This window comes from Dendrobium catenatum, unplaced genomic scaffold, assembly GCF_001605985.2.
Source record: "Dendrobium catenatum unplaced genomic scaffold, ASM160598v2 fragScaff_scaffold_1482, whole genome shotgun sequence".
Taxonomy (NCBI): domain Eukaryota; kingdom Viridiplantae; phylum Streptophyta; class Magnoliopsida; order Asparagales; family Orchidaceae; genus Dendrobium; species Dendrobium catenatum.
The window spans coordinates 165,056-176,857 of NW_021319944.1; the positions used below are offsets into that span (position 1 = coordinate 165,056).

Here is an 11,802-nt window from a genome sequence, read left to right on the forward strand (position 1 = left end):
GATCTAGTAGATGCATTAGATCCAGCCTATGCTAAGAAAGTTAAAGGTAGATCTAAAAAGATTTGATTAGAAAATATAAAAATGATTTTTTTTATTATATAAAAATAAGAATTTGACTATGTAGCCAACCCCACGTACATTGTTCTATAAAAATGTTTAACTTAATTTGACCCAATACAAGTCTAATTTGAGATCCACCGAATGCCCACTGATATTAAGGATTTATTGGGGACAGACTTTTGAAGTTTTGATTTCTAGAAAGCTGTTACAATTCTGTTTCGTCGTAAATTTTTTGTTATCTTCAAAACAAAATTGCAGTGAGAAGTTATTTTTAATGATTAGATCTGCGGAACTATAAGAAAATTGTTTTTCAAAATTTTCAAAAGAAATAAAATATAATATCCATAACAACTTTCAAAATTTTATTTTCCTCGTATTATCCTTACAAATATTTTTACAAATGCCTACTGTGCTCATCACATGACACAACATAGCTCGATCATGAAGTGCTATGTGGCACAACTTGATGCACAAAAAACAACATGGTGTGAATTATGTTTACTATTTTGTCTATTAATAAGATTTAATAAACATTGACATAAAATTTGAATAAAGAGACAAATGTGGGGCACCACAAAATAAGTCATCATTGCATGGCTATCATTTCATATATAACTAAGAAGATATCATATCTATATTACAATGACATATACCTAAATGATGTAGACTTTCAAATGTTGGGTACAAATCATGTGGAGGAGAAGCCATTCTTTTTCTAAATTGATGTGGAAGACTGATTCATCAACTATTTACACCTTTGAATTGTATCAAAAGTAGGTTCTGCATCAAAGCTTACATCAGCTCAGAGCCAAAAAAAGTAACTATTGGATAGTACTGGGCTTTCAGTGTCTTCCCACTCAAGAAGTACAAGTGGCTATTAAAGCACTTGCCAAGAGAATATTATTCTCTCAAACTCAATAAAATGTGCTTGCAACTCATCAAATTGGAAACAGAATATGCCAATAAAATATAGCACCAACTTTGGATGGTTTGCATCGCCATTATTGTCACCCATGTGGGGATCTTGTCATGCAGAATTATACCGACAATACCAGTAATTAGAGCATCTTCATTGCTAGAAAAGTTTTATGTGAAATTCATTTAAAATATTGGTAGTTTATGAAAATTGATTGTGTTGTTGCCTCGGACCTCAAGTCATTTTCTTGTGCTCGCTGGGGGGGGGGGGGGGTTTGGGTTCGAGGGCTTTGCGTGTTTTGGGTTCGAGTGCTTTGCAAGCAATTTTTTTTTTTGTTCGTGCAACACCTCAGCATTGTGTACCTGAACGCCCGCCCCCCCCCGGCGCTCGTTGTGTTCTTGAGCACCCCAGAGCTGATCGGCAAAGAGCGAGCACCGCATCACTCTAAATTTGGCGCAGCAGGGCTATGTATGTCACAACTCTACGAGTTTGAGCGCCGCAACATCATAATGATAGAGACTTGAATGTCGCAGTGCTCAAAACTGGCACTACAACTCTTCGAGGCAGACATGAAAATTTTCTTTCTCGTTTTTGTTTTAAGGGTTGTTTCCCTTGGAGTTATTAACTTGACTTTCTCTTGTATTGTGAGTAGTTAGAACAAAAGAATACTGATAATGGTATAAGAGAGAAGAGAAGCAAGGAGATAGTGAGAGAGAAGAGAGATTTGTACTTATTTCTCCCCATTTTCATAATGAATTTCTTAGTGTGGTGTGGCTTCGTGTTTTTTTTTTCTATTTTGAGTTTTTTCCACATTAAATCCTGGTGTATTTTTACTTTCCATTGCTTTTTTACTTATTTGTTTGTTTCATCCCGGTGTTTTACTTCCATCCCCAACAAGTATTATATAAAATGCTTCTCTAATTCACATGTAAATGCTCAGAACTAAATTTTCTACGTAAATTTGACAAATTATGGTAATAAGGATACTTTTGAAGGCTGCTCAAAATTATACCAACGTTGGGTACTTGTTCTTTGGTAATAATACACATCCTTGTTTCTTCCAACATTATAAAAGAAATCATTCAATATTTTGATGTTTTTCTCAACTTAAAGCTAACGTTGTTTGCAATTCACAAAAACTACATACAATAAATGTGGATGATATACTTCACAAATATTAAGTTCAAAATTTATTTATAACATTTGAATCAATAGAAGCATTATGACATGGAATACAACTTCATGTCTTCTTTTAGATGGTGCGAAGTATTGAAATTAGGTGAAATCTAATCCAAATCTTCAAGAGTGAATAAAACAGAAAAATAAAAATCAAAGCACAAACACATTGAGAATAAATTCACCCAAATGATGATTACAATATGATGGTAGAGTTTTATAGTCTTAATTGTAATTCTAATCTCCCAGGTCAATCATCTATTGAATTTGCATAAGATATTTCTCCATAGAATAAAAATTAATCCTACAACTTAACACAAATATAAACCTTTTTTTTTGGAATGGGGTATCCACCCGCTGCCACCCCCAAAAGGGTGCTTGGCGGTGTGAGTCGTGTGACTAATCATCAGCTGACCTAAAAGAGGCACCCACCCCAGAAACATCCTGGCCCACACTTGATTGGCCCCACTTAAGAGGTATTGCCGCCCGAGAGGATTCAAACACTGGTTGGGGATTCCCAACCGTACTCGCCCACAAAAATAAACTTTGATAAGAACTTCAACTATGATAAAAAAAAGCACCATTTTAGAACTAATGCACTGTCAGTGTTCCTGACCACTTCTGCTCGGTCCTTTCCATCTCAGCTCTTTTGAGTTTTTGCTCAGCTTATTGATAGTAACCACATGAAAACTATGATAAATAACTACTGATTACTTAAAAAAAAACAATTTTGAAAAAATTTTGGCCATTGAATTAGAGGTGGACAGATATGGATGGAGTGAGTGGAAAAGTCATAAATGCCTCATTGAATTCTCTCTTAGCTGTGACCAATAGCAGTATTTCCTATGTCCCCATATGGTCCAAATGATTAGTAATGTAAGGAAACAAAGCAAGCAACATAACAGCCTCTCCTTCATTGTTCATTGAAGCTTTAAAGGAGTTTCCTTTCATTTTTTCTCAAATAAGCCATCAAGAACTTGGTAGAACATGCTTCTTGCCTGATTTTGAAGAACAGACTTCAGCTTGCAATAAAGAAAATGCAGTAGAAGGAATACTTTTATTGCAGGAGGGAATATAAGAAGTTTAGATTGATTGCTGATATAATTATTAGTAGATTCTTAACCTTGTATCATAGAGACATGAAAGAGAACAACAAAAAGCCAGTTTCTCTTAGCAAAAAGGATGAGCAGTATTTGAGGATAGATATGAGCAAACATAAATCATGATATGAACATTATCATTGGAATTACAAACAAACACCACATTGTGGGCCATAAACAGCTATATAAAGTATCCCATGCATTTTTTTTTCCTTATCCCCTACCATAGTTTTTTCTAAGTAATACTCAAAATCATCATCATTAGCCTCATCTTGATCATATATAATTGATTTTATGTATTCTAATTTCTATTACTAAATTTTATAAATAGGACAACATTTATTGGTAAGATGATTTATATAGGTTATATTTCCTTATTATATATAGCCATATGCAGATTTACGAGAGTCACCCTTAATTCTACAAATGCATGCACCCACCGTTGCTTAGCTTGGTTGGTGGGCGAGTACAGTTGGAAACCCCCCAACTTGTGCTCGATTCCCCTCGAGCGGCAGCACCTCTTAAGTGAAGCCTAATCAAGTGCGGGCCAGGAGGTTTTTGGGGTGGTTGCCTCTTTTAGATCAGCCAAAGATTAGTCACGCCGCCAAGTGCCCTTTTGGGGATGGCATCGGGTGGATACCCCATTCCCATATATATATATATATATATAATAATAATAATAATAATAATAATAATAATAATAATAGATATTTCACCAACATATAAAATATTTTATCAAAAGATATATTTTATTTTAAATAAGATATTTTACTTGAAAAACATAATGAAGTGAAATTAATTACATTCAGGTTTAATACCTTGGTATTATCTAAACGATCTTATTATTTTTCTATATACAACAGATCAGACATGAAATAAGAAAGGTGGTACTATAGCTATTTAAAAACATCACATCAAATGTCATAAAAGAATGAATGATACCAACTAAAATGTGAACCTATTGGGTGAGTAAAGCATCTTTCTTTCCTTTTTAATTGAGCCAATACCATTCCTCAAAGTCCACAAGAGTTCAAATTCCATTTTCATGTGAAGCTCTTCTCTCACACTATTCCTCTAGTTTAGTTGCAGAGAAGACAGAAATGGAGCAACAACAAGAGAAGACATCAAACAACCAGCGATTAGCATCACAGACTAAGGATTATGAAGAAGAAGAAGTCGAACAAGTCAGCAATGGAAAATCCAGAAAGTGGTTAGAATTAACACTTGGAAGAAACATGTCATCAGCAATGGAGAATTCTTCAGATTCCCAAAACAAACCTTCTCCTCTTAAGGTGTTTTCCTGCAACTTTTGCATGAGAAAATTCTACAGTTCACAAGCTTTAGGAGGCCATCAAAACGCGCACAAAAGAGAAAGAGGAGCAGCTAAAAGAACTCATCAGTCACATAAGATGATATTGAGCCTACCTTTTTCACCTTCCTTAATTCATTCACTGACAGTTCAGCCTCACTCAGTTCAACCTCACTCTGTAGTTAATAAACTAAAGGTTGAAGGAGGTATGGCCATGGCAGCAAGATTCCAAGATGTTCAGATGATTTGGCATCCTATTGCTCTTAAGGAAGGAAGAAATATTTCTTGGCCGGGTAGTTTCCAGTTGAAGTCACAAGATTCTGAGAAGCCATCAGAACTCCATCAGATTGATTTGAATCTGAAACTCTGATATGTTTATTCACTTCCTTCCATTTTTGCATCCCAAGCTCTCTTTTTTTCAGTCTTAATGATCAGTTGATGCTGTCTATCTTATCAAACTAACTTCAGAGCACCATAAATATTGTTCTGTACGGGGAAGAAACACTAGTATTAAAAAAACCAATGAGTTTGAGATTGTCGTGTGTATACAGATTATTCCAGGGAGTTTGATTGATTGATTCACTGGCACACAGCTATGCTGGTTGATTTCTTTATATCTTTCAAAAATAAATCTTTAAATGATATTTTGGTTTATTTTACTCTTTCTTAAAATTGCTAATGTCCATATGATAGGCTGTTTGATGCCCCAACAAATTACAATAAAAGTAGGAACATCAATCGTTCAACGCAAAAAATAATTTAAACGCATTGAATTTCAATAGATATCTTGGGTCTATAGTTCATAGTGATAGTGAAATAGATGGGGATATTATTGGTAGAATAAAGTTGGATGGATGAAGTGGAGGAATGCATCAGGCTTGTTGTGTGATAGAAAAGTATCACTCAAACTTAAAGGAAAATTCTATAAGATGGTGGTTAGACCTGCAATGTTTTATGGCGCAGAATGTAGGTCATTAAAAGAGAAGCATAATATTAAGTTAAGTATTGCAGAGTTGAGGATGCTCAGGCGGATGAGTGGCTTTACTCTTAAAGACAGGATACGAAATGAGCATATACGTGGAAAGGTTGGAGTAGCTTCAGTGGCATATAAGATTAGAGAGAGTCACCTTAGATAGTTTGGTCATATAAAACGGCGACCTTCCGATGACCCGGTTGTAGATGTATTATATTTATCCTTTCTTAAGAAGGGTAGAGGTAGGCCTAAAAAAGACTTGGTTAAAAATATTAGAAATGACCTTTCTTTATTAGATCTAAATGAAAATTTGGTTCTTAACCGAACCCAATGGAGAAAAAGGATTCATGTAGCCGACCACATGTAGTTGTTGTTGTTGTATTGAATTTCAATAGATATGTACACTATTATTTTACAATATTATGTAGATAAAACGGAATAATGAGTTTCCAGTAGCTAAATTTTCCCATGCAATACTTACCATAATATGATTACCTGAAATAATGGTTGTTTGTAAACTAATAGGTATTGTACGTATAGATAAATTAATCTGAAATCAGCCTGCAACATTTCTGGGCTATTTTCAGAGTGGATAATATACTTGAAAAGGTGAATGAGACCATTTTCTACTTATATCAATAGAAAATTTTGCAAACTTGCAAGTCCTTCTTCCCTATCATGGATGCAACAGGTGGAAACTTGCAGGTTCTTCTTCGGTTCTTCCCCATTATGGATGCAACATGGGGACCTTTGAAGCTTCTAATTCATTAAATGGGTTTTTTTAAGCTTCAATCTGTGTTAATGAGTAAGATTTGACACATCTCACCTTGATCTGTTGGGTGTGAGCCAAATCTGATAACCAAGAGGTTTGAGTTCAAAGATTGCGTATGTAATATGTGTGAGTTTGTCTTAATTGACTCAAAAGTCCAAAGAATTGAAACGAGAATGATCCAACTTGAATTTTGGCAAGCAAAACACAACCCACTTATTAAATACAGAAATGTAAGTGAATATGTTTGTAGTTTAGTTGTGACGAGTTAGTGTTTATGATATGAGATAGACATAATGACTTTACTAAATACTTAACTATCACATCATATATGTTATTATTTTTGCATTTAAATTTAAGTTATAAATTATAATTATTTATTTAAATAACTAATATTAATTCATGTATGCTTAATATTTTATTTAGTGGCAAATTATATTAATTTTGGCAATATGGTTTTTTTTTTATTACTTAAATTGAAATTTGTTGCGTGCTAGAATAAACGCGGCGGTAGAGTTTGTAAATTTGCGTCCTAGCGTTGTACGAGTATTCAGCACACAAACAAAAAAGAGAAATGAACACCAAGGTTTTTACGTGGAAAACCCGAAAGAGGGAAAAAACCACGGGGCCTCGCCCAGTTGTAAAGTTCCACTAGTATTTGTTTGAAGTACAAAGGTTGATCCGTCTTACAAATCAAGACGATCAGTTTACAATCAACTTCTCACAAAGATACAAAGTTCTGCAAATTTCCGGCGTTTCCCAAAAATCCGGCAGAGTTCCAGCGTCTTCAGGCGGCGGGAAGAGATCCGGCGGTGGTCGAGGAGGAGCTTCTTCCTTCTCCTCTTTCTTCTCTTCTTCTTCTCTCTCTTCACTTGAGTCCCCTTTGTGAAGAATGAGGGCTCTATTTATAGTTTTTCTGGAGTGGCATGGCTTGTAAATAGGTGTGAGATCAGGGACGAATAGGGAGTGGTTTGAATGGACGACCGATATTGAACCCTTTGATCATGCACCGTTCGTTGGACATTTGGAGGCCTTAATGATGTCGGAATTCGGCGATTTTGGGCTTGTTGGATTAGACTCGTCGAGCCACTCGATTCGAGTATAAGCTCGTTAAAATCGGAGACCGTTTGATAACTCAAATTGCGGTTTGAACCTTCAAATGGCACTTCAAGTCCTTGATTTGGACCCATTTGGACTCGGATTGGGTCGAATTTGGTGTCATTGGGTTCGTATTTCCGAGACGCTCAGTTTGACCATAAGCTTGCTGAAATCGGAGTTCAGGTGCTCCTGAATTTAATTTTTGAAGTTTCAGACTAGCTTTTTGCCTCGAGATTCATGCATGATAAAGATAATTTTGTGATGACGCATCAAAATTAATTAATTAATTTTTGGGCCAAAATGCCTTTTTTTCTTAATAATTATCTCTTGATTTGGTGTTAGGTGATCATCTTCCAATGACTTTGAGTGGCTAACTCCACTAATGTCAAAACAGAAGAGAAAGAGGAAAAGAAAGGTGGGAGTGACAAGAGAGGGCCTACAATCTTATGATCAACAAGGGATTAGATCATTCTTCAACGATCTTTTTTCAAGGAGGTCGAGCCACTTACTCCATCGATGTCTAAGAAGAAGAGGAAAAAATATGCAAGATAGAGGCAGGAGAAAAGGTGCTTCATCTAACATAAATGATTTAAGAAGCAATTTAATATAGGAAATCACTTGAAATATATGATATTAAAAGTAAGATAAGAGGATGGGTGGTTTCTAAAAAAAAAAAAAAGAGAGAATAAAAATTAAGAACAAAGTAGAGCGGCATTTGCATTTTTTTAAATACTCAATTAATGATTATGTCAATAAAAGTACCTACATAAATCATGAGTTAAACAATGAGAATTAAAATGGAGAGTTTTTAAAATACCAAACTTATATGAAGCATAAGAAAAATAGAAGGGACTTGCAAGATATTTATCCTTTTTTTACTTTATAAGTTAAAAAGTTTCACTTTAAAATAAAATATTTCTCCATTTTTTTTAGTGTTAATATAAAAAATATTTTGCTAAAAAAGACATGCTTAGTTATTAGTGTGCATATATCATTAAAATGTTAACAGTTTCAATACTCAAAACTAACAATATTTCCAACACATCAGAGGGTTTTTATAAATAAATAAAATAATTAGAACAAAATATAACTCTAAGTCACATGTTGTTCAAATAATCAAAAGGGAAGACAGTGCGGTTACCTTGAACCCAAATCGGCGATCACGTGAGAGTGTCCTTAAAACCCTAGCTTGGTGCGTCTCCAATGCATGCGATTAGCATTGTACTTAATGGTGTTGTTGGTTCTCATGCAAATCCAATGGGGAATGGGCCTGTTATGCCTCATCTTCTTTGTCAGCTTCTTCTTGATCCGAAAAGTCTTTGATGCAGAGCATTTTAGTTATAGTATTCCTTAGGATACTACAGGAAAATCACTCATTACCGGCGGTTTGTTCCGGCTTTTTTGTAAAAAACCGGCGGCTTTTGGGCGGTTCAAAAACCGCCGGTAAAAATCACATAGGAAATGATTTATAGCGGTCTTTTTGCGGTGATTTTGCACACTAGCGGCTTTCCAGCGGTTCATATCGCCCGTGGTTTTTGGCGGTCATAACGCTGGTGACCGCAAGTTATTTACCGACGACATACCGGATATTTAACCGTCGGTTTGGCCAGATTTTTTTGGCGGTCAAACCGTCGGATTATCGTTGTTCTAATAGCTGCGATCGACGGTAAACCGCCGGTAAATCACTGGCGGTTTACCGGCGGTCATAACCAAAGAAATTACAGGCGGCTCAACCGCCGGCGCATCGCCAGAGAATCGCCGGAAACCGTCGGCAAACCGCTGATAATTACCGGCAGCTATAGTGAACTTCTGGCAACTCTGATTAGCCGTCCGGTATCGATGTTTCCGGCGACCAAACCACTGGTTGGCCGCTGGAAACCTAGAGCATTTGAAAAAAAAATGACAACCTCCCCTCTATTTTACTGATTTTCACCCTAAGCTCTAAACCTGCATAGAAAATACAATAATTATCACAAATATGGGCAACACGCCACTATAATTAATCACAATAATTATCATAAATATATTTATCAAAATAAATAAACTCATAATAAGTTCATAACAAAACAAATAAAATCCTCGCTTTAACACAATAAGTTCATCAAGCCAAATAAGTTCACACATAAATTCATCATAATCTCATCAAATAAATAAGAGTACTGATCCTCCTCCGTGTCCTCGATGTCTGGTGATGCATATGGCTGCTCTTGCTCTTGCTCTTTCTTCTTTTGATTTTCATCTCTATAGGATCACAGCTCTGTCTGCATCTCATTTTGAACCTTTCTCATCTCTTTTATCTCTCTCATCAGAGTTGCAACCCTCTGGCTTACACTTTCTTCAGCTCCACTATGATCATAAAATGCTGATATGGATGAACTGCCCTCATAAGCATAGCATTGAGAACCCAAGCCATATACCCTCCCCCTCTGCCTTCCTCTAACAACATATGACCATATATGATACTCAATATATTGGGTCGATCCTGAAGATGATCCCTCACCAGTGGACTGACGATTTTTTCGAGCTTGTACAAAATCATCCTACGATAATAAATCCATAAAATATATTGATATTAGAATGAGTTTTATTATAATAAATTTATATTCCCAAACTCCAAAAAATTATACTCATATGAGCTTTTTTAGCCTTTTCATCAACCCACTAATGGTTAGCTTGATATTGGTGAGTCCTTATATGTAACTCCAGCGGTATCGCCTCCCGGCCAAAAAACTCTTTCTGAAAATAGAAGATAATATAATAAAATAATATAAATATATTGGTGAGTCCTTATCAGTCGTTGTCTATGTTCTGTATGAGGAACATATCCACCAGTATGAAGAGAGCTTTCTAAATCCCCACAATCAAATGCTCTGTTCTGCTTATTCTGCTCTCTTATTTTTTTTGAACTCAGGGCTAGCCCAAGATTTACTCAGATCTGCCCATACACCCTCTACAATCCATATTGAACACTATCCGGACTTTCTAATGTCCGTGAACATGTCTCTAAGATATAAATCAAGCATCACATCATGGGCTTTAGGAATGCTTGATTTTTATGCTTTGAACATGGGCATTTAAACATTTTATCAAACTTAAATGAAGGCAGTTGAGATGTAACTTGAATGAAAGTCTCAACTCCATGTACAAATTCATCTGTCAATCCTCTTCGACCCGATCACAATTTATTATACATCTAATATATCTCTTATTGGATAGTCATTTGAATGTTGAAGCAAACATCCCCCTACATAGTTATGAAATCAATTATTATAAGATATGCACCCTAAAAGTGTACGTGCTATACTTTCGAACAAGTGTACTTTACTTGAATTGAAATGCATTGTAGGTCTCACAATAAAGCATTGTAGGTCTCATAACCATCTTATAGAAATTCGTAGAGAACTCTCTAACCGAATTCGTTAGCCTTAATGTTATGAATTTCATTTATTTCATAAAAATAGGGATCATCCAACTCTATTTTTTACTTGATATTGAGAGTAATAATAATCTCTCTTAAGCTCAATTATTTATGATTATTATTGGCTTCTTCCTCCTGTCCTTTAGGATAACTTAAAGAGAGACATTCTACCTATTCAAATTCTGACTAACACTTCTTATGTTGTTAAATGGTGTAATAATGAAACTCTTACATTTAACACTTTTATTGAAGACTTCTATGAAGGAGGGAATATGCCCACCTGGCACAAAATTATTTGGCACTGGAATTTTTCCTTGAGATATTCTGCTGACACATGGATTACTTTAGCTTGCGGTCTTAAAACTATAGATTTTTTAGTGAAAAGTGGCATTAATATTAACTTACATTGTGGGTTATTCAATACTTTTTTCTGAATTAGTTTCTCATCTCTTTTTTGCATGTGATACCTATTTTGCGGTTATATCCTCTTTGATTCGTGGATGTGTAGTTTTCTATTGAAGTTTAATCTGCTACAACCTTTTTAACACATTAATGAAGCATCTAATTTTAATGTGGTTAAAAAAAAGAATCTACTTCCTAACTACTTGTTGTACCCTTTACTATCTTTAGAGAGAAATGAATAGTACACGTTTGTTGACCTCATTTTTGTATGAAGTCACTTGGACTACTCTTGGCCCTATCAGATTAATTTCCAAATCAATTCGAATCCTAGGATCTTCTTAGAATCCTGACCTTAGGATCTATCCTAGGATTCTTCTAGAGCTTAGACCTTAGAATCTACCTAGATCTTAGGTCAATCAAGCCAAATCCAAAGTCTTAAGGTTTTGTCCTAAAGGCCTTTTCCATTGAAATTTTGAACACCTTGAAACCTAGTTAAATGACCTCCGATTTAGAGTCCGTCAGTTGCATACTGATGGGACATGTCTCTGGAGACAACCCTCCAAATTTGAGCCCATTCTGAG

General features: G+C 35.3%; 2 protein-coding genes across 2 annotated transcripts; one reads left to right on the plus strand and one right to left on the minus strand.

Annotated features, from left to right (window-relative positions):
- The first annotated feature begins 4,241 nt into the window (after positions 1 to 4,241).
- LOC110112133 (zinc finger protein 7-like) lies at positions 4,242 to 5,220 on the plus strand. Its single transcript, XM_020844230.2, has one exon. It carries the CDS (start codon positions 4,353 to 4,355, stop codon positions 4,929 to 4,931), a length of 579 nt encoding a protein of 192 aa, XP_020699889.1. The 5' UTR covers positions 4,242 to 4,352; the 3' UTR covers positions 4,932 to 5,220.
- Positions 5,221 to 8,577: 3,357 nt separating this feature from the next.
- Positions 8,578 to 8,703, minus strand: LOC110112134 (60S ribosomal protein L39-1-like). Its single transcript, XM_020844231.1, has one exon. The coding sequence runs from the start codon at positions 8,683 to 8,685 to the stop codon at positions 8,578 to 8,580; it is 108 nt and encodes a 35-aa protein (XP_020699890.1). The 5' UTR covers positions 8,686 to 8,703.
- Between the last annotated feature and the right edge of the window lie 3,099 nt (positions 8,704 to 11,802).

Bases quoted from the DNA above. Each gene is read 5' to 3' on its own strand.
- LOC110112134 (XM_020844231.1), bottom strand. From the start codon at position 8,685: ATGAGGCATAACAGGCCCATTCCCCATTGGATTTGCATGAGAACCAAC.
- LOC110112133 (XM_020844230.2), top strand. From the start codon at position 4,353: ATGGAGCAACAACAAGAGAAGACATCAAACAACCAGCGATTAGCATCA.